Source organism: Equus asinus, chromosome 12, assembly GCF_041296235.1.
Source record: "Equus asinus isolate D_3611 breed Donkey chromosome 12, EquAss-T2T_v2, whole genome shotgun sequence".
In the NCBI taxonomy this organism is placed as follows: Eukaryota; Metazoa; Chordata; class Mammalia; order Perissodactyla; family Equidae; genus Equus; species Equus asinus.
Window position 1 is genome coordinate 16,761,884 of NC_091801.1, and position 24,394 is coordinate 16,786,277.

At 35.3% G+C, this 24,394-nt stretch overlaps 1 protein-coding gene across 10 annotated transcripts in view; it reads right to left on the minus strand.

Annotated features, from left to right (window-relative positions):
• C12H8orf34 (chromosome 12 C8orf34 homolog) overlaps positions 1-24,394 on the minus strand; it is a 371,097-nt gene that overhangs the window by 23,396 nt on the left and 323,307 nt on the right. For 7 of the 10 annotated variants that reach the window (XM_070481128.1, XM_070481133.1, XM_070481132.1 and 4 more), the window contains 2 exons: positions 17,523-17,570; positions 7,070-7,163 (listed from right to left, as the gene is read on the minus strand). In XM_070481128.1, the coding sequence (XP_070337229.1) occupies positions 7,070-7,163; positions 17,523-17,570 (142 nt within the window). The remainder of the gene's footprint in view (positions 1-7,069; positions 7,164-17,522; positions 17,571-24,394) is intronic. The other 3 variants (XM_044780279.2, XM_070481130.1, XM_070481131.1) reach the window with 1 other exon arrangement.

Here is a 24,394-nt window from a genome sequence, read left to right on the forward strand (position 1 = left end):
CCAAGAAAGAATCTTGCAAGCAGAAAGAAAAAAACCCCAGCACATTATATACAAAGTGTCCTCAATAACATTAGCAGCTGACTTCTTACCAGAAACCGTAGAGGCCAGAAGTCATTGGGATGACATAATTCTTGAATGCAGGCTGGAATTATTGACTTATTTCCAAAGAACTATACAGAAAGGTGGGTTAAAAGCAACTTTACAAGGTAGAAACTAGAAAACACTAGTTTGGCCTGGTGATACAGGGACACATTGTGCTAATAGCATATATCCTCCAATATTAATGATGAGAGTGTTTCACCTTCTTGGTCTTTTTCCCCAAAATCCATAACCACAGTGTAATCACGAGAAAACTGTCAGGCAAATCCCAATTGAGGGACAGTCTACAGAATTCCTGATCTGTACTCCTTAAAACATTCAATGTCATGAAAAAACAATGAAAGGCTGATAAACAGTCACAGACCAGCAAGGACTGAGGAGACACAATGAGTAAATAAAATCTGATGTTTAGTTAATAATAATGTTGGTTTATTAGTTTTGTAAATTTACCATGGCAATGTGGCATGTTAACAATAAGGGAAACTGTGTGAGGGGAATATGTAAATTCTTGGTATTATCTTTGCAACTTTTCTGGAATTCTAGATTTTTCCATACTAAAAAGGATATTGTTTACAGAATAAAACATTAATGTAGGTCTTGTGTCATGATTTTGTAATAGATAAGTAAATACGCATGATGAAAGTTTAAAATCAGCATTAACACTAAAATATATTGAGAAGGAAAGAACATTGAAATATACACACTATCAAATTACATGATGTTACCATCAAAATTAGTACTAAGTGTTCAAGCAAAGTTGCCAACTTTAATCCTTTAATATTAACTTCTGTTAATCAAAATATATTTAATCTTTTGAAGTAGCAATCCAGTGTTACCTTTTCCTACATTCTAAGAATTTTCATTATAATTTAAATTTAGCCTTATTAACATTTAAAACCATTTACAGACTGTTTAAAAATGTTAATAAACTAAAACCTATAGTTTTAGTTTCATCTTTATAAATGTTTCTATAAGGTGCAATACAAGCTTAGTAGATCAGAATTTTTAGGTTAATACAATTACCTAAATATAAATACAGAGTTAAATAGAATCCAGTTTTGTTTTAATTCTTTTTTTTTTTTTTGCTGGCAAAATTATCAAGTGATTTTTGTGTAATATTTATCTGTTATGTTCTAGAAAAAGTAATATTTTAATTTGTACAATCAATCAACTATTCAACAAACATTCATTGAGCCACTATTATGTATAAGGTCACACTGTACAGGCTGAAAATATCTGAGTTTCACTTTGATGATTAAAGACTCTCAAAGTTTATGAATATAATTTTATTATATTACTTATAAACTATACTTATATAGCAATTTGCAAAGTACATTCACACTCATCATCCTGTTTGATCTTCACTCAAGTCCCAGGAATTCAGTGCGAATTAAGAAGCACTTTTGCCTCATCTTTGATTTCATACAATATGTTTTTGCAATTAAGGAACTATTTGGGCTTATTTATACCACCACCTTTTGCATATGCTATTTGTCATATTTTTTTTGCTTTTTCCCCCCTTGCTGTTTTCTATTGGAAATTAATCTTTCTAAATTTTAACCAGTAATTATTAAGGGCTGCCAACATGTTTACCAATTTTTTTTGCTCATCTTTGTTTCTTTTGTACTTGACCATTCTCCTGGACTCATTTTTCTTGATGAAATACATCTTGAAGTAGTTCCTTCAGTGAAGTTCTATGAATGATAATCACTTATATATGGTAGTTTATCTGGGCACAGGATTTCCTCCCAGCCTGTAGAAGATATGCAGTCTCAATTGATGACAAGCCTCCTGTAAGTCTAACTTTATTATTTTATATGACCTATATACCTTTTCTCGTATATACATCTATTTTTAAGGTTTTTTTCTCTTTGTGATATTCTATATTTACATAACATAGATATTAAAATACATAGTGTTTGCTATGTTCCCCAAATTGAGGATTAAAACTTTGCTTATCTTCCTATTTTCTCTCCTTCTGGAGCTTGTAATATATATTTTATATACACATAGTATATATGTACATATAATATTTTATATACATGTATATCATGTTTCTTAACCTATAGTTCAAATTTTCCGTATCTTTTTTGCTTTCTGTCTCACTTTCTCAGACACATTTTTCATTTCTCTACTTCTTCCTTCGGATTTTTTTTAACGTGATATTTAACACAGTGACTGAATTTTTAACTTCCATCATTACTATTTTTTTACTTGTAGAATTCTTTGATCATCTTTTAATATCTGTCTTTTTCCTCACTTACCTGTTTTTTCAGTATGGTTCCTTTCCTTTTTTTATGCCTTTAAATATTTTCAATGTATTTTTAATGTAATCTCTTTCTGATTATCCTATTGCTGTCAATTCTGGTCATGCTAATTCTACTGCTTCCGGCATCTGCTGACTCTCCCCTTGTGTTGCTGTATCTTTTAATGCAGTTTGTATACTTTTTCTGAGAGTTCATTTTCAGGAGTTGATTTTTAAATCTTTGGGAGTTGTAAGGGCCTCAGTTCTTGCTTTGACATATGAAAGGATCCTCTGAATTTTAATGATGCTGGCGAATTTTTATTATAATTTTGGGTCCCTAACAATATGGATTGTTTTAAGTTTGGACCCAACAGCCCAAAGGACGGAACTGAGAACTGGATTTCTGATGAATAACTTTATATTTTCCATCCAAAGCCTAGAACAGATAGCAAACTTCCTTGCTGTTTTCCACAGCTGGAGAGTACAGGTATTTTGTTTCCCTTTGCATATGAGGCAGCTCCTCCAGGCGTCAGGCTTCATACAAAGTCATCATACCAGCTCCCCTGCCTTCTGCAGACCCAGGGCCAAATCACCAACTGTTATGTGCCTTAAGAACTCAGACCCCAGGGCCCAAGACCTAAATCCAAATCTAAAGTCTCAACGAGTCACCAAGCATTAGCTCCCACTTAATCTGGCTGTTATTTATTTGGGGCATCTCTGTTGTTTTCTTTGGTTTGATTTGCTTTTTGTTTATTTGCTTGTTTTTAGCTTGGTTATTCAGATTTTAAAATCCAAAAGATAGCTATAGTGTGCTGGCTGGTTTGAGAGTAGTTGTCTTATGACTTTGCACGTTTGTAGATGTCAAATCTACTAACTAGAACATCTGTCCCTCAATTTTATTCCATATTTATTCCTTCAAATTTCAGCCTTCTTTCTTCTGTATCCTCACATTTTATATCCAAACAACTTACAGATGGGAAAAGCAGCCTAGAGAAACAAGGTCCAAAATCAAACAACACTATAGAGACAATTCTGCAAAGACAACCCTCTGATCCGTTGGATTTTTCATTCCAGTAGTTCTCAATCTTTAGAACAAGCAAAGATCACCTGAGGAGTTTATTAGAAATGCAGAATTCCATGCACCGAGATTCTGAATCAGAGGTGTGAAGTGGAGTTCAGGAACGTGCCTATCAAACAAGTACCCCCAGCAGATTCAAATACCTGTGATTTAAGTTATTTAGCAACTTTGGACCATAATCTAAGAGATTAAAAACAAGCACACTCCTAACATGAGCTTTTTAAACTTGTGACTTATACTTTTATACTAAAAGCAGAGTAAAGAAAAAAAATCTACTTAATCAAGGGTTTGCTTATCTTGTTTATAATAGAAGTTTTCAAAGCCTCCCATTTAATTAAGATATTGTTTCCTAAAAGGCACTCTTTTATAAAACTTATTTGAGCTAAACCTTATTTTAAAATGATATAAGAAGAGGGCCAGCCTGGTGCTGCAGCGGTTAAGTGCACACGTTCCGCTTCTCAGCGGCCTGGGATCCGGTTCAGATCCCAGGTGCAGACATGGCACCACTAGGCACTCCATGCTGTGGTAGGCGTCCCACATATAAAGTAGAGGAAGATGGGCACGATGTTAGCTCAGGGCCAGGCTTCCTCAGCAAAAAGAGAAGGACTGGCAGTAGTTAGCTCAGAGCTAATCTTCCTCAAAAAAAAAAAATTAAAAAATAAAATGATGCAGGAAGAAATATGCACCACTACAAAGATTCTGATGTTATTTGGAAACTTTCCACCATGATAATTTTGTCTCAGGAGAAATTAGAAAATTCCATAAAATTACCTGGGTATAATTTATAGAAAGTTGAGCCAAGAAACAGGTGTTACCATTGGAATGATGAATCTTGTCCTTTTCCTCACTCATAAATTTCTGATATATGAACTCCTAGACTCTAAATCAGATGCTGGGTTCACATAGATTTATATCATTTATTTCCTTTCATTGGATAAATAAAGAGGCAAATGATCTATATATATCTTGCCAGCTGTTCCACAAACCACACGCATTTAACACAAGTATCAGTGGAGATGCCATTGCCTCAATGGCTCCTTCTTGCACGTGTCCCACCACCTGAAGGTTGGATGCTGCTCTTGAAAAGTATTTGCATCTGTATGCTGTAAGCTTGGCTAGAATGCTGGCTAGCATTCCATTTCCAGATGGCCGCTATTACCACCTAATTATTTTTAAACTCTGATTTTATTTCAAACAATTTACCATTGTCAAGGGTCACCTCCAAGTACAACATTGCTGAAATCAAATATTTTTGGTTCTAGGTCCATGGTTAAGAAGGTTCAAGAATGTCCTTCTTTAGAGTGATTGATAGACCACATGGCAAAATCCATGGCTAAATTATAAATCCAATATTAAAATTTGAATAAAACTATAATTTCTATGACAATTATTCAGTCACAATTATTATTTATTTTATTTGTTTTAGATTTCCAATAGTCCTGATGAACAAGCTAGAAAGTACCAAAGAAATCTATTTATTCATTCATTCATTTATTAATTCTTCTGACACTTATTGAAGTCTTATTATGACCTCAATAAGATGAAGAAAACGGATTCCTTCTTGCAAAGAATTTGCTGCCTAGTAGAACAAAAGATAATTACAACTTATTATTAAAGTCTTGTGATGGGGCCGGCCCTGGGGCCGAGTGGTTGAGTTCGTGCGCTCCGCTTCAGCGGCCCAGGGTTTCACCAGTTTGAATCCTGGGCGCAGACATGGCACTGCTCATCAGGCCATGCTGAGGTGGCGTCCCACATGTCACAACTAGAAGGACCCACAACTGAAAATACACAACTATGTACCGGGGGCTTTGGGGAGAAAAAGGAAAAATAAAATCTTTAAAAAAAAAAAGTCTTGTTAAAGTATATGCAGAAAGGCAATATGATTAGATGATAAGGGTTAAAGAAATTTCTGGGGACTTTTGTCTCCTTTGTTTTATTAAGCTGCTTTCCAGACTGAATGTTGGAGACATATGGATTTTAAGGAAAGGAAATAAGTCTGAGTTTGGACTTGATTAAATATGCTATTTTAATCCATTCTTTTCCTGCTTTTAAGTTTTAGTTCACTATAAGTTATGGCACATTCATAGAATTAACACATGGTGATCCTCTAAGGATGTTGTTCACATGATCTTGCCCACTTTGGGCACCAGTGTGTTGAATCTAACAGTCAGAGGACAACTAGTCCAATTATATATATTGTCTTCATATAATATACACATGCACATAGCTTGAAGGGGTTTTTTTAACACAAAATTTATGAAGGCTTCAAAAGAATTTGGTGAAAATTATCAACTCCAAACTCTAGAATGAGAGCTTATAGACATTCAAATGTGTGTGTGTGGTGGGGGATGGCAGTGGTATAAGTATGTTTGCGTTTGTGTTCATAGAAGTTCTGGGTCACTATTAATTCTTTCAGATTCGGGGGATTCCTTTCTTTGTGTCCCATGTTGCTCTTTTCCTCAACCATTTTACTTAGGATCCCTTGCATTAAAGATCTTCCAAAATACTCTCTTTATTTTTGTACTTGCTTAAAGTAAGTACCGTCTGCTTTCTGATTCTTCATCAGCTGTTTTCTATAGAAGGTGTTATTTCCCTCCGATAGAATCTATGAAATGTCACCATGCTATTCATTGTATTTCTGAACGTGCCAGCTGAGTGACAGTTGGGCTCCATGCTTCCTCCTCTCACCTGAGCACTCTGACCCTCAGGTCCCTCTCCTGGTTGACCACATAAGCCTGCAGCTCCAGAAGTGGGATAAGGATATTTGAAAATGCCCTTTAACCCAGAAGAGTAATTTCCTGGATCGCCCTGGATACAGCATCATAATGCTACCTATATAACATATTAGGTCTCTCTGGTGACTATGGCTCAGGGGATTATTAATTAATAACTTCATATCAATTATCACAAGAGCTACATTATCACTTACAATTTTTATTTCTCTCTGCAGGGTACCCCTGGTAAAAAAAATAAACTTTTATATGTTGTTATTTTTTAAACTGATTTTTTTTCTATATAATCCAGACATTAACCTCTCATTTAGAGCGCTGAACCCATAAGTCTGACAATGTCAATAAGCCCCTGGAGAGCATCAACTGAGTTATGCCAAATTATAATAATCCATTCTTTGCAGTGATTATAATTCAGCAGCTTAAATCAAGAGCTGTCTATTCTATTTGTCTTAAGTATTATTATCATAGTAATTTGTTTTGTGAACTTAGAAAAGTTTCTATATACATAGTGTATTCATTTAACCAATAATGATAATTTCATACATAATAATGAGCTGATCCTAACATATTTGGAAACTTTTTAATAATCACAAGTTATCACTGACATAATTCTCCAGTACTTACGGAAGATTCACAGTCCAAATGGACATTTTATGTAGTCTTCAGGAAGAATAATTCCTTCTTTTAAGACATTACATTTCTTTTCAGAAAGTTAGCTTAAAGGAATCTGCACCACAATTAAGACATCACTGAATCAGGATTTTTAGGCTTGAAGTACAACTTATCTTTACAAGCTCTCTCTAAACAAGTCTAAATTTTTTGCAGACGTTGTTTGATGTTATGATAGGGATACGCCTTTATTGTGGATTTCTTTTAGCTAAAGCAATTTGCCAGCAAACAGCAGTGACTACTCACGTTTATCTTGTTCTGCTTCCACTCCTTCACTTTCTGTGTCACTTGGCAAGATCCACGGCTGATGAACTACCTGCAACTGCTTTAAAGATTCATCCTGCCAAAGAAAAAATTCATTTTGGATTAAACTCTAGATTGATATCATGAATACCAATATGAGTGAACACTTAGATCTCCGCGAATTACATGTTCAAAAAACCCTAAGAATTTCCTCACAACATAGAAGAGTTCTAAGTTTAAACTCATTTTGATGTCAGCGACATGCCATAAACTTTGAAATCGTTTTCTTTACATTCACCTTTTAATAAGATTTAATGTCTTAATAAGAAAAGATATCTATCTAGACTACATTCCTTCGTGAATTAATATTTTTATGGAAATCTTGGCACCCATTCTTGGAAATATAATAATGAAATATTCAATGTAAAATTGCACGAAATGTGCCTCTTTGCTGTCAAGGTTTCAAATTCCCTTTAATGAGAATCAAGGTTAGTGGGATTTAGAAAACATTCTCAACTATATCCTACTTCACTGCCTCCTTTCTCCTATTACTTCCTTATTTTTGTTAATATATTCCTCATATACTTCCTTGCTGCTCTGTGCCTTCCGTCACTGACCTAAATCAGATGCTCATCATCTCTCATCCCGTCCACAGTAATAGCCATCTACGAAGTTTTCTAGGATCAAGTTTCACACCCTCCCTATCTTCCCCACCAGTTCTCTGACAAAGTGAGATTTTTCAATGTCGTATCATGTATTCATTACCTTGTTCATAATCCTTGAGTGGCCTCCTCATTGCTCCCAGGATAAGATCTAAACTCAAGGTCCTTCATGACCCCTACTTGTCCAGCCTGCTGTACTACCACTTTCCATGTCCATCCCACCTCAACAGACACTTCCACTCCAGCTATAATTAACTGGTAGCTCCTTAATTTTGTCATTCTGTGTGATCTGTCAAGATGTGTTCACAGAATATACCTCCTACCTAGAATGCACTACATTTATTTCTCTGTCGCAAACATTAACGCTCCTCCCAAGGCTCAGGTGTCATCTCTATTGCCTTCCCTGATCCTCCAAGACCAAGTTACTCCTCTATTCCTTTATGCACTTATTGCACCAATACAACAATTATTGCACAGTAGTTGCTCTTTCATATCTTCCTGCCTCTAAAATAACGTGGAAAGTCTTTGAGGACTTGGGTAACCTTTTTTGCCTATGCATTTCCAGCACGTATTACAGTGCCTGGCAAAAAATAGATACTCACTCAGTAGGCATTTGGGTAGGAGAAAGTAAGGAAGAAAAAATGGAGAGGATAAAGGGTAGTGTAGGGGAGGAAGAAATTTTCCTCTACCCTTCTAGGTTCTTCTGACTGGTCTAAGAATTAAATTGACAGGAGATAGATTAGCAGGAGAAAAATCAAACAAAGTTTAATAACATGTATACATGGGAGAGACCCAGGAAAACTGAGTAACTGGCCAAAATGGCTGAAGACATCACATTAAATAACATCTTCAGCTGAAAACAAGAGGTTATTGTGGGTAGTGGTTTGGACTTCAAAGGGGAAGAAGGCAATTCACATGGTAAACAAACATTTGCCATGCCATGCAGAGACAATGGGACATGGACAGGACTCTGATCTCTAGGCCCTGCTGAGTCTCCCCGACCACATTTAGCCCATATTCTTTGTAGGTATCTCTGGTTATGGCTCTGTTCTTGTTACAGGCTATTTATCTAAATTCTCTTAGGCAGTTAAGGAGGAGGTAACAAGAGAAACTTTCTGAGTCTTTTGTTTCTTAAAAATAATCGGCCTAAAATAATCCTTACATTAAAGAGACACATTTTGGGGTGGCAATTTTGTTCCCTATCAGTAGAAAGGAAAGAAGAAGAAAGAATGGATCACCTTTGGAATAAAATATAAGTACCAATTTCAAATTTATTGAGTCATGATTTAAGAAAATCTTTTCAAACATATTTTGAAAATTAAAAGCATAAAATCAGCATGACCTGTCAATTCACTGTTTTGACCTCTCAAATTCATTTATCGTCTTCCCCCTCTTTCAGTGATTTTTTGCCTCCAGCTTGAGATATTTTACTTTATTTTGTTCAAACAAATACTAACAAGATAAAAATAAAGGCTGATGACCCCTGATTTCTAAGAGCATGACATCATCAAACATTAAATGTCTACTTTGTTTAAAAAAATTCCTGTATGAGAGAAACATACTATCTGCCATTCCTTGATTATGATAGTTACCTCTGGATCTGTTTAGTCTCAATATAGAGTTTCAAAAAAGGCACAATTTTCTACGAATTTGGGAAGGAGATTAGGGATTCTATAGTTGAAGCACAGGGGATATTTTAGGGAAGTGAAACTGTTCTGTATGATATCATAATGGTAAATACAAGGCATTAAGCATTTGTCAAAACCCATTGACTTTCACACCACAGGGGAAACCTTAATGTATGCAAATGAAAAAAGTCAGTTAGGGGGTTGAGGGATCCTGGGATGGAAGCAAAATACTAAAAAAGAATCTAAATGCATTACAGGTATATGAAATAACTTCACTGAAGCAGGTAGGAGAATAAGCTGCTGATCTAAGTAACTGAAATGAGTAAAGTCTCTAAGATCAAAAGCAAAAGGAGCTGCACATAAGGACTGTACCCTAGTTGATAAAGTTGTTTCCTGTGGGCATATGGGTTAACAATTCTGAAACCACTATATATACATTCTGGAATTAAACAGTGAAGTAAATTGATGGCAGACGATGGAACCCAACTTTCTCACTATTGAAGGGGGCGTTTACAGATAAGCATGGCTAGAATGATCCACATGTGATGTCATAGAGCTGGAGACATCAGTATGAACTCATGTTGAGCTTACTATACACACTGATGGGTACATATAGAAGTATTTCTAGATATTTATATATACATGGGTTACTATTCACACATATATCTCCCTGCTCTGGCAGCTGAGAGGACTTAGACACAATGATACCCCAACCACAACGAACACAACTAGCCCCTAATCTTGGCTTCTAACACCATTTTTCAATGAAAGAACCAGTGCTCTTGGAGAAATGATTGATTTTGGGACTGAGGCAGGATATATAAGATATACAAGATAAGCCTGGAGAATCTTGTAGTGCCAAAAAAGTAAGAAAGTGCTAACACATACACACAGACACACAAAATGATGAGCATATATCAAAGGGATACAGGAGCCAACTGAAAAATCTCTCAGTGGCCAAAGCTAGAGCAATTCGAGCAACAAAATAAATAAAGTAGAATTAGGTTATTACTCAAAGCATAAATAAATATCTACAGGTCCATTCTGATAAAAATAAATGATTGAATAAATAAATGAATGGGAGAGACTAGACAAACATGCCATGCAGAACGATTTCAATAATTTATGTAGCTACTCCGACCTTGGGAAGTGGAGAATAACTTCCCACTTCTTCAGTGTGGGTTGTGTATCCTGACTTTCTTCCAAAGAGTACAAGATGGACAGGGAAGGCAAGACTACCTAAAGCCAGGTGATTATGGTCAACATCAATAGCAACAATCTCTATTGATAGCATACACCCTTGATAGGATGAGCTGAAAATGGAGTTTTACCTCTATGATTTTCCTCCTAAAAATACATTATCCCAGTCTAGCCATGAGAAAAATATCATACAAATCTCCACTGAGGGACAATCAACAAAATTTCTGGCCAATACCCTTCAAAACTGTTGCAGTCATCAAACACAAGGAAAGTCTGAGAAATGGTCTCAACCAAGAAGAGCCTAAGGAGATATAACCACTAAATATAATGTGGTATCTTAGATGGGGTCTTGGGACAGAAAAAGGACATTAGAGAAAAATGGAGGAAACTTGAATAAAGTATGGACTTAGTTACTAATAATGTATCAATACTGGTTTATTAATTGTGACAAATGTATCATGCTAATATAAAATAATAATAATAGTTGAAACTGGGGGAGAAGTAAATAGGAACTCTCTACATTATCTTTGTAATAATTCTGTAAATTAAAACTGTTCTAAAATAAAAAGGCTCATTTAAAAAATTCCAATAACAAAACAAAGTTTCAAAAGTTATCATTTTTAAAATAAAAATACAGTTCCTTTAGCACTAGCAACTCTTGAACATAGTACGCTAATTAGATTAAAACTTAAATTCCTATCATATGAGAGATAGACTTTGCAGTGACAAGTCCTGACCCCAAGGGTTAAGAGTCATAGCTTTTTATCCTGGTTGATCCAGGGCATGCCACTTCCCCTCCTGGGATAGAACAAAGGGGTGAAGACACTGAATTAGATGATCTCTAGTACCTCACAAAGGACATTTCTAGATTCCTTTAGACAGTCAATAGAATGTCAGAGGCACTAAATGGACTATTGTAGGGGAAGTCAGCAAAAAATTAAAGTTATTCAATCTTGGAATACATAATTTAGGTATAAATCAGTGTTTATTTTTAGGATTTCATTTGTTTTTTTTTTTTTCAAATTTCTCAATTATTAGATTTGGTCTTGCAGGGCTATACTAAAGAAACAGTATATATAAATGTAAACAGCCTTAGTTTTAAAATTCCATAACCACACAAAGGACAACAGAAGCAAAATTTCAAAAATTGTCATGTAACAGAGAGGGAAATCACATCCCTGCAGTTTCTCAAAAATAGAACATGCAGGCTCTGGTGTTGAAAGAAGAAATATGAGAAATGATCTTGGTGGTTTTTTGTAAGGTAAAATCAAATGGCTAAAGCTCTTCATCTAAAACAGAAAGGTTTAAAGTGATCTTGAAAAAATATTTTTAATTAAAAAAGTATTTGCATTATTTAGCTTTTTGGCCCCAATACTAAAATTGGTTTTCATAAGCAAAGATATGACAAATAAGTCAATTGTGTTACTTTTTCCCACAATAGCTCAGAATATTAAGCAATACTACTGACTGGGTTTTGATTTTAGTGGCTTTACTCCTGAACAGATAAGCAGCACTCAACTATTCTTTGTTGCAAATTACGGAAAGTACAAACGGAACGTTAGCTTGGTAAAATATGAAGTTTGGGAAGAACTTTAAAATGTTTAGTTGTCGAAATCATAGCGACAGTACAAATATGACTATTAATAGATCGTTTAAATGTTTTCCTTTTGTTTTCCCTTCAAATCAGCTAGTAATATAACGCACCTGTTTGCTTTATCAATGCTGACAGGCAGGAATATGTATGTTCAAACCTCAGCCCGTCAGACAACTTATAATTCTTTTTGATGGAGTCAAGGAACTGAAATCTTGAACCTTTCTAAAAACAAGAGTTGACATGTTCCCCTTTGCCAACTTATTCAGAAATTTTTCTACAGTCATATTAAATTGTGTCTGAATATAATACAAACTCTTTCCTATTCCCAAGAGCAAGCTGGTTGGGTTGTTTTTAGAAGAAAAGCCATTGATCCTTTTTCTAAAATGCTTTCAGCATAAGTATGGAAATATCCAGGGACCAGGAGTGGTGGGAAATAGTGACAAGTATCATATGGAGAGCAGTTGCTAGCCCTATATCAACATATCATTTTATCTGCTAACAGAATAAGGGCTTTATAAACTTCAGCAGTATTGTTATTCCACATGGATAGCTTATTTTTGGATTCTCTAAATGTAATCAGTCACTGATTTATGTCACATGTGGCCTTGGAAGTTCAATATATTTAGAGAAAAAACTCTCTTTTGGTCAAATTTTCACCATTGAGTACTTTAATTCTGACGCAATTAACTATTTCTCTCCTTTTGGTTATGTATGAAAATAATGGACAAAACTTCAGCTTCCATCTTGCTAGAAGGATTAATCACTTTCATTTTAAAAGATTCCTGAAGAAAAACAAATTACACTTCACTCCCGATATATTTAATAGAGGGCTTCTACTGACAAAGAATGAAGCCCATACTTCCTTTAAAATGAAATTCTCTCTATATAATTTACATACTTAAATCATTAAAGTTCAAAAATACGTTTCTTTTTGTATTTGTTAATGAAATATCTTGTATTATCGGGCTGTAATCCATAATTTTTTGGTAAATTATACTTCCATAGCCCATTTCTTTTGTGAATTGTAAGAGGGCAATTAAAACTTAAGAAGAGGGAAGTAATAAGCTTGTGAAGCTTTAAGTTTGAACTAATAGGATTTGGGGAAAGAAAAGAGAAGGAACAATAATCAAAAATTAGAAAAATATGGTAGATTGTGAAAAGCATTACAAAATAAATGCAAGCTGCTAAAATAAATTTATCTGACAAATTAGCTACATTTCACTATGCATCGGATTGCACTCCATTTTATTTCCTAATTCATTCCACTTGCTGGCTTTTCTCTCTGTGGAAATCATAGGATAAATTTGTGAAAGACTTTGAAATGGATGAAAGATTATTGGGTATGGTCAATGAACAAGAAGTCATTTTTCAAGCATGTCTTTCCAGTTATCTTATTCCATGGAGGCTCTGGGTCTTTCATTGACTTTGAGCTATTATACAAATATGTAATTTATAGAAATTGATAGTAGTGCAAGTACCTCTTGTCCATCAATTGCATCCATTTGAATGCAACTGATTTTTACCCTACGGCTATTGATCAACCTTACCAGGTTTTGCATCTACAGTATTTATAACTTCATTTCAGTATTTCTTATTTGACTATATATGTAAGGGTTTCAGTTCTCCTTGGCACTGGTTGTAACATCTTATTGCTTCCCTTATTAATTAATGGGTTAGACAAATCTTTGATATGTGTGTTCGTGTTATATCTGTATGAGTCATAATTGCAACTTTTTAAAAAATTATTATCCTTTAACAAGTATCAATTCTTAACAAATGTCAAAACAAAACAGGGTTTTCTTGAAAAACAATTCTGTTTCCTACCTTCGTAAGTGTAACAAAACTATGATACTAAACAACAGTTATTTCAATTTTTAAAAAGTAAATCTCTGTGTATAATAAAAAGTAAAGTAGATCTTATTTATTGGAGGGAAATAATGTCATGCACTTTCCATCAGAAGTATAGTCAGAACTTCATTATACTAGCGATCACAGAATACAGCACAGGAGAAATAAGACAGATCAAAATTGGCCTCGGAAGTGATGCTAAGATATCTTGTTTCATAGAACTGAGCCCCTTTCCAGTTCAGATGGCATAGCTGGCAAAACCAGCCTCAACAGATTTGAAAAAGGCCTGCCTGCTCCACATGCTTCTCTTCCTGTCTGACACTCTTAGAGACTGTGAAACTGCCACTTGACACCTTGTGCTAGTTCACACTCCTCTGTGTGTTGCCTCCGGCCTTCACCAGCTAACTTCCTGGAATTGAGAGAACTGCTCTAAATGGCTCTTTAAAAAGTTTTAAAAACCATTAACTTCACTCTTCAGTTCTTTATAGCTTCTCAACCATTTAAGTCGACAATACTTGTCTGATGAATACATATTTAAATTGATAAATTTCTCTAACGATTAGGGGATTTTTAACCAGTATGGTAGGCTGCTTCTCAATTATTCATCAGGGAAATATATTTTAAATGGATTAAAAAGTGTGACAAAGCAAGCTTTGAGCGTCTTTGATTTTGATAGTTTTAAATTATATATATTTTTAAATGAATGTTAATATTATGATTCTAAAAGCTAAAATTTCTGCAATGTGAAATTATTTTTATTCCTATCTGAGCTGTTAATGCCTTATATGTAAAGAACATGCAATTATTTTTTTTAACTGTCAGAACCATTTTGAGGATTAGGAAAAGCAGACTATTATAAAATATCTTATTTTTTATTTAGTCAAAAAGACAAATCCTATTTTGGAAAAAAATAGATTAAAAAATAGAAAATGTAGTATTTTAGCTTTACTTGTAGAGACCATATCGTCTCCTTAGTTTTGATTTAGGTCTAAAAAGAATTGTCTAACATCATGTGGTTCCGATTCTGTCTAATACGACTAAATTAAAAAAAAGAAACAGAGACTTTGATCTGCAAAGAGTTGCTCAAACTTTAGCAAGAAATGTTAAATATGTTAAAAATGTAAACACTATGGTTTGTTTGAGTTTTAGTGTGCAGTAAATAAAAGCAAATGTTTGCTAGCTCAGTTTCAACTTCAATGCTTCTAACATTTATAAATACTGTTTTTTACTGTTTACTGATTCTACTAACATAAAGAAAGAGGGCAAAAGTGGAATAAGGACACAGGTGAGAAAAACCAAAAACCATCATTTTATGGCTCACATTCTTAACATGTCCTAAATGGAGAAGGATTTGAATATATATTTCCTCAGGACCAAGTAGATTAATGTCTGTGAAATTAACTCAATAAGTTAATAGTTCACTAATTAAGATCATACTTATAGTTTTACTATAAAGGATGTTTTTTAAACGAATGCTGTTGGTTTACAAAAGAGCTAAAATCTAAATATCACCAATATTAGATAAAAATACTATGTGATACAGAACCCCTGAAAAACGACAAGCTTAAGGGCAGTTCGCACATACTTGTAAATTCAAACTGTACGTCAGTAATGAGTCTCATAAGCTAGAGAGAATTTATACCCCAATCAACCAAAAATATTCTTCTTGAGAGTAAAGGAATAAACAAAACCCATAGATTTATTAATAAACGTTTTCTCTTTACCGATATTATACAGAATTGGGGAATTTCCGTGATGTTACTCTCTAGAAATAACATTGAAAAGAACACGTTAGGGCAGTGCTTCCCACTTCAGGGTGTTTATGAAGCCGGTGAGGATCTTGTTAGGATGTAGATTTTGATTTTGGGGTCTGGTGTGATTTTGCATTTCTCACAAGCCCCCAGGTGATGCTGGAAGTCGCTAGTCAGAGGACCACACCGAGGAGCCATGCCTTGCCAGCACCTCCAATGAAAAGGTGCAAATTCTCAACCTTCTTATTACATTAAGCATTTACAACTGCATAAAACATGTAGATTTAGATTGCACATTCATAATGATGGGGAAAATAAGGATCTTTTTCTTGGATAAGAACTACAAAATTAGAATAAGACATTTTCAAAGTTCTATCATCTGTATGCAGTCCATTTCCTGTACCAGCAGGTCAATGCTCCCCTTCCTCCACAGTGCTAGACCTCTACAGGACACATTCCAAGGGGCATCAGGAGCCCTTCTTGTGGAGGTGGTCCACCACCCCCAGTCTCACGACCAAGTGGAGAATGCTGAGCCAAGAGCTGGAGGCACCACAGAATCCTAAAGGAAGTTCTATTGGTGTACACGTTGAAAATAGTGTCTGCCTCTCGTTGGCAACATTAATTGCTTTCACGTATTCTACTCAATTTCCGCATTAAATTCATTAAATTGAAATTTAAAGGTGGTGCTCTCATCCTCCAATTTTTTGCCCCATATAGTTTTATTTTTCTAACCTGAACTCATAAAATCTACCCAGTCATGTCCTTTCCTTCCTTTCGTTATCCCTGCTCCATGTGCCTTTGGCAAAACTCCACCACACCCCAACAAGCATGCAAACAAGAGACTTACTGGGTGCTAGACACTCTGATTTTCCTCTCTAAGTGACATTTGGAAGCGAGTGTGAGCTTAAGTACGGGTACACTGTTCTAAAAATGTATGGACTACATAGTGCATTCAGTAGGCCTCTCAAAACGGTTTTTGAACGGATTCATGCAATGCAAGAATAAAACATTAGAGAAATAGATTCTGTCTTGCTGAGAAGCAATATTCAAACTAAATATTTGGCCCTTCTATGATATCATCACCAACTTTTTCCCAGTCGCCTTCATCTGCAATAGATTCAGATGGCTAATTTAGTGACCACTGTGGTTTGGCTTCAGGTCAAGTTTTATGGATTCTATCCACTGGTTTATCTGAAGGTTCCCAAAGACCATTTGCAGACAACCCAAAGACACATCCTGCGACAGAGCGCGCCCTTGGATATCTCCAAAATAAATCCAGAAGTCTAAACGATTTTTCAACAAAAATCTACCACTTGTTTTAATTGTTAAGACAGCACTACACCTAATGGCTTGCACAAATAATGTCCTTGATGAGCATTTGTCACATGAATGAACGCCAATTTGGTAGAGATTGTTCTTTCGATAAGAACAATAATCATGCCTTATTATTTTGTGCATGGCCAATAGAAAACATGTGTTTCTCATTTATTAATATCAACAAATGTTCGTGAGTGAAAATATATGATGGCACCAGGTTTATGCAATTTTACCTACATTTTTGGGATGATTTAATTGTTATACAGTATCTCTCTACCAGTGAGGAACAAAACCATTTGATAACATATTATGTATTCTCTTGTTTTTGTGGGTATCAGCAGTGAACAGGTATAGACTGGAAACCCTAAAGGCTGATGGAGAAAGCTCGAGTAAGTGCTCCATCCTTATATGACAGGTTGATTTCAGACTATGTTCCAAGGCCACCTTCAAACTCACTTCTTCCATGTAGTTTTTCAATGGCTGTCCTCCACTCGAGGCTTCTCCCTAGAGGCAAAGAGGAAGAGAGGTTGGAAAGGTCAGAAGAAGGAGAGAGAAAGAACCATAGCAGATGGGTCAGGGAGAGTAGTGAAAACTGGGAGCAAGACCAAATTGCTACTATTCCCCCACTCTCTCAGCTAATACTTGTAGGATTATCAGTTTGGCAACTTCTTATTTTGAAAGAGATAATTTTTTCAAGGCAACAATGTATCTTTTAAGTGGGTTTTAGGTCACATAAACAAATAACCACTTCAAGTAACTAACTAAATCCTAGGACAGAAAGCTAAATGAGTAATATAAAATTTTCTGTTACTAATTTTATAAATATGTTGCTAAAATTAGATTAAGAAAAAAAGTCACTAATTCTGTATTCTATAAATCTGTATGAAGATTTAACATGTAGACAAAAGTATTTTATGGAAAGGGTACAGGTCATTAACCTGCCCTTTTCCAAATGTTTATGTCCAGTCTTTCTCATCTTACTTGTAGATTATTAGTGAATTCTCCATTATTTTTGCCTTTTACTAGCACTTCATTGGGTGCTAGTAATTACTAAGATTTAAATCATTGAAATTTAAAACATGAAATTAAACATATATCTCAAATTCATCTAAACATTGGTGGTCAACATTGTCAAACAACTTGTTAGTTTAGATAAATTATATTTTTATACTACATGGCCAGAGACATTTGGAAATAAATTCTGAGATATCATGAAATGATAAATTTTAGGAGAACATATGTGTTTAAAAGATAACTAAATAAGTATGAATAAAGCTTACAGTGGTTTGTAACTTTTTAAGGATCCTCTTTTTTTAACTTTTTCACTACAACTTGAGGGCAAGACAGCCTCAGGCCAAGCTGATACACCAAGAAATTGAAGCCAGGAGGGGCTGAGGGAAGCGCTCACGGTCAAGGAGCCAGGCAAAGCATTGCCGGGACTGGCTTCAATTGTGACGCTCTTCTACAGTGCTGAAATGAAAATTTTAAAACCTAAAAACTTGGGGCCAGCAGTGGCATATTGGTTAAGTTCACACGCTCCTCTTCAGTGGCCCAGGGTTCACGGGTTCGGATCCCAGGCACAGACCTACACACTGCTCATCAAGCCATGCTGTGGCAGCATCCCACATATAAAATGGAGGAAGATTGGCAAAGATGTGCGCTTGGGGACAATCTTCCTCACCAAAAAATAAAAAAAAATAAATAAATAAAATAAAGAATTAAATTTACTTAAAAAAAATTGTGATGTATACTCCAAACTACTTTGAGGAGCTTAAAAAAATGTATGTTCACTTCAAAACAAAAATTAAGCTGGGAATAAAGTGCCGGTATTCCTAAAAGCTTAGAAATCACAGATGTGGTAATATTTTTCCCCAAATCATGGTTTCCACAAGCAAAAAATGAATACACTGTAGTTTAAATGTTTCCAAATGCTTCCAGGCTTGTGGGATTTTCAATGGATAAGATAGTGAAAGAGATAGAATAGTTATATTTAGTTAAGCTAAAACATAAACTATTAGGAAAAATTAAACCCATATAAATCCCCTAAACTGTGAGGAATTTAATTCAAAGCATACAGAGAAGGCTGGAAACTTTCTTCAGATAAACTGTTTTTTATAACTGAACTTGCTATCCTATCTCCCCTCATTTGGACAGCGAGTCTAGAAGGAATGCCGTGGGCTCCTCCAGTTTGGTCTTCTGTATGGCAGAACTCGTCCCACGCATGCTAATAATCCCTTCCCCTTTGCCTGGGTTGCTAGAGATCAGAGGAAGAAGTGGCAAACTGCTTGTTGTGACATGTCTGCTTCCTGGATGTTGTGACATGTCTGCTTCCTGGAGGAGCCAGCATCCGAGGCCTGCCTGGCTGGCCTCTGCACATCTGAGGGCTAACAGGGAGAGGCTGCAGAGCAGTCCCTGGGTGCTCACCAAAGACTGTTCTATTCCCTTAGAGGTGGGTGCAATGGTTTTCCCAATTTGTCTGGACATTTGCAGTCTTACGCTAAGACCTGGTGATGATTAAGGGTTTTCTTGGTGGTTGGCTATAACTAAAGCATTATGTGCTCTACTAAGGTTTCTTGACAGGCTCACTTCTTCCCACAGTGCCAGGTCCTTTTCAATATCTACACCATAGAAAATGAGAAACCCACACAACACCATTTGTCTCAAAGGCCACACAGATTGGAGTCTGGCTGTAACTGCTATTCATAAATCACTGACATGGGTGGCACTGATGAATGAGGAGCAAGAAGTAAAGACTCTGGGAGGAAAACACAGAGGAAACGAGCACTTTGCAGAGACGGTTACAAATGTGGCACAGGGCCAAGTGGACAAAGCAGAGAACAAGACGTCAGGATCTCTGAGTCTTAGGGTCAGAAGAGATGGTCCGAATCAAGAGGCTTGATTCAAGATGTCTGTCTCAGGTTCCCCATTTCCAGTATGGTACACAGAGATGCTGACCTTCTCTCCTTCCCCTGCTGGGGGCGCTAATGAAATAAAGTCCCTTCCAAAGTATAAAGCTATGGACTTCAGTTGTCCTTCTCTTAGTTTTAAAGACTTGGCATTTTAAATATCAAGCCATTCTAACAGCATAATATTTTGGTAATCACCTGGAAACAAATCAAAAATACTCAAATGTAACTTCCCTTGAAAAACAAAGAGAAGAAAGGGGACACAAGGGAGGTGAACGGGGCCTGTGACAGAGGGGAAGGGCAGAATACATGGAAACTACGCCTTAAGGAAAAAAAAAGGAATAAAAGGTATTTCCTGAAATGTGGTTTCACTTATCATGCATCTTAATGTAACCACAGTTGAGATAAAAATGTTTTGAATACGAATTACAAAATATATCATAAACTCGGAGAAAGAAAACAAAGAGGTTGACATGATGACTGAATGACATATGACATGGGATCATGGCTGTTAGAGATGAAGGCTCTTGTCTCTCCTCTACTTCATTCCAGTTAAGAAAATTTCTCAGTGAGAAGACTGTCCTAGAGACAGAGCCAGGACTAGACCCACACTCTCCTGAATCCACTGCCGTTTTTCACTACACTATTTTGTCTCAATCAGTAAGTACTTTTTATTCATCTCTTACTAACCCTTAGACAAAATGCATACAGAATTGCACTTGCATGTAGAGTACATGTGAATAAAACCTCTGGTATTAATTTCCTTCACAGAAAGTTCCATGAGAACCCTACTTCCACCAAAATGATCTTTCTTCCCACCTTTTTTCACATGAAACTAAACAACAATCCTACACACAGAGCACCTCTTAAGAAGTACCTGACGTATTTAGAACCCATAGAAGAATGAGAGCTTGATAGGAATGGCCAGGGTATTTCTGAACCCAAGTGACCCATAAAATGTTACCCATTATTTATTCCTCAAGTATTTATTAAGCACCTATCGTGTGCCACACACTGTGCTAGGTGTGGGAACAAAGAAGTGAACAAGAATTAACCCCTAGCATAAAAAGTTTACCATGAGAAAACAGATATACAAGTTATTACAATACAAAGAAAGGTTACTTGACATGGGTAAGCCCAAGGTTCTATGGGAAAAAATAGGAGGAAAAGGCACCTAGTCTTTCATTTATTTAACAAGCATCAATTGAGAACTCCCATGTGCTCAGAACTGTTGTAGCCACTGGATACATGTGATAAAGAAGACAGGGTGGAGGGAGTATAACTTGAGGAAATTATTTTTAAGTTTAGTTCTAAAGACTCAGTCAATTAGCTAAAGGAAGGAGCTGAATAAGGAGGAAGACTCGTGCTATGCAAAACAAAGATTTTGCTGAAGGACCCAGACACGACAGAGCAAATATATGAAACCACAGTATTACAATGAAGGGCACCAATTAAACAATGCACTGAAATGTGTACTGTATTTTTATATAGAGAGATATAAACATCATGTGTCACTTCCTAATTTTATACTATAATTTCCTAGGATATATAACTGCCAATATGATGGCTATATGTGGTGCTTTCTAATTGCATTATTACACAGAGCTACTGAATTTGTGACAGATGATAGAGAGATTTAATTTCAGCTTTCCAAACTCTGGCAAACTCGATAGGCAGCAACTACTAGTGATGTCCAAGAAACAGGCAGTGATAAATTACCAACTAGTGGAAAACTGGGTGCAATATTTTAGAAACTCAGAAATTTTCAGAAAGCTCAGAAGTCTTTCAAACCATTCATTTAGTCAATCAATTAATAGTTTTGATGTTTTCAAACTTACATATAGAAATAGATGCTGTTTCTGTTTAATCAGCCACATTGTCTCTTCATCTTGTTAAAATTTTTTCCTGAAAACTTGCCCACAATCTTATAAACAAATACAGCACCAGTGCAGACCTGAAAATGACACCTTTGTCCAGCAGAGAAGATGCTCAACTGCTTCAGCACTGTGAGGGCTAAAAAGACAGTGGCACTTGAAGATAAGATGTCATGACTCACTTTGCCTCTAAGTTCCACTTTGCTGCAGGTCGTGTCTGTACCAGGAATCTGCAACCAAAGGCGTGATCAGAAGCCAAATTTGTCCCCTCAGAAGGGGTGAATAATACTCAATCCCTAAGCATATAACCAGTTTCTAAAGTAAAATGAAAACAATTTACATTATTCTTCCAATTTTTCATATTAAGCTAAATAATTCATTAGTGGTAATGCTCTGATCTTAGAGACTTACTTTAAAAGAATAAAAAAGGGTAGGAGCAATTATGAGACTAACAACTATTACTAATAATGTCAAATTTTAAATAAAGTCTTTTAGTATTCCTTGTTATTTTCTGAAAAGTGACTATTTTTTGGTCAAAAAATAGTTGCCAAAAAAAAAAGCATTTTTATTCTTTCCTTTCCTTCAATCCCATGTGAAAAAGGGGGAGGGCAAACACAGTAAGGACAAGCTCCCTGTTTGGGAGAGTGGTGACTTTCATCAGTGGATGTTGGACAAGAGAAGGGACAGTGTGAGAGGGTGGGGCTGTAAGAATGGATGGCTAGTGTTAATGATTTTTAATTGCATTGACTTAAAGAACAGGCTGAGATATATCTTACTGGTCAATTGACTTTAGAAAAATCTATTTGGCCTTGAACTACTCATTACATTAGTCATGTGTGTCTTCTCTATCTGTTGATAAATTTATCATATCAACAACTGATACGGTTTCACAGTTATCATGTACAAAAAGTAATATTCATTCCTTCTTTCTAAAATGATTTAATGAGCCAACTCAGCAAATTATCAGCCTAAGATCTTGGAGAGTCACAACTTTTATTCAAAATAAAAACTGTTTTTATTAATTGTTGCTTCCCAAGTCCTGGTACAGGGTCTGGAAATATAGGAGAAAGGTAAATGCTTGAAGAATGAATGAATGAATAAACAATCTGTAGATCTTAGCTAGCTCTAGATTGTCACAGAGTCCATACAAATCACACAGTCTATAAATAGTGGGATAAAAGAGTTAAGTCACTTCTATAAATCACTGAGTAGATATTATTACTGAATGTTTGTGCAATAAGCCCACTGAAGAAATTGCTATGTATTAATAAGTATATTTTTATTGGTTTTTGGTAATCTAGTGCTATGGATGATTATTTTCATGATACTGAAATATGGAAATATTCAGAAAGGGTCTTTTAAAAAATACAATGATATATAGAATTCAGTAAAGAGTTAGAAGGTTTTTTTTTTTTTTAATTTGAGAAAGACTAAAATAGAAGGAACACAAGAAGAAACAAAGACAACAGATAATTCCTTAAGAGAAACAGAAGATGAATAAGAGGGAAGGTTTTAAAATCAAAAAGAAATTAATAAAGAGACTTTTTAAAAAGAATTTTAGAGAAAGTGAAAAATATTGAAGACAGGCAGAGAAGGTGAAACATATGGATAATAGGAGTCCCTAAGCAGGAAAACAAAACCAAGAGAAGAGAATAACACAAAAAGTTATAATTCAAGAAAATTTTCCTAAAATAATAAAAAACAAGAAATTACGTATTACAATGAATACTTGACAATGGTGAGTCAAAATGACTACCACAAGACATATTCTAGCAAATTTACTGTATTTTAAAGAAAAAGAAAAGTCCTTTGGCCAACCAGAAAAACAAATCACGTGACTTATAAAAGGAAAATATTTCATCATCAGACTTTAACAGCAGAGACTTATGCCAGTAGAAAAATGATGTAATATATTTCAAAACCTGAAGAAAAGAAAAACGTAAGCCCAGCAATCTAGTAGAGAACAAGCTTCAGAAAACGAAAATGCCAATATCTAAGAATTGATGGTGAGCATTAACTATAGAGTTACCTGTGCTAAGACCATGTGATCATTGAAAAGGAGAGAATATATCACGCAACGGCTACATGCTTTGACAACACAGATTGTGTACAACTATTAAATAATTGGGAGAGAATAGGGAGAGCATACACAATTCTTTTTTGTTTTCAGTATTCATATTGGTAGATGGATTGGAATTTTTATCCTGAGACTACTGTGTGTAATATGGAATAAAACAAATGAGTTATTATGGAATATTCCAATTTCAGTATTACCTTTATCACTGAGAACCAGAATTGTTGGTATGAAAATAAAGAGGTAAAAAACGAGGTTGAATGAAAGTCTTGGTATTCTCTAGTTTGAATTGAAAGTGTCAATGTGAACTGTCTACTGAAAGGGGCTAAAAATAATGACCAACTCAGTAACAATGAGCATCCTTAGTAGCTAGATTGTGGGCTAGAAATACCATTTCTCATTAAAAGAATCTAGAGCTTTTCAAAAAATACAGTTGATTCCGTGTTTGGGGCAAGATGTGTATAAAATGAGCTT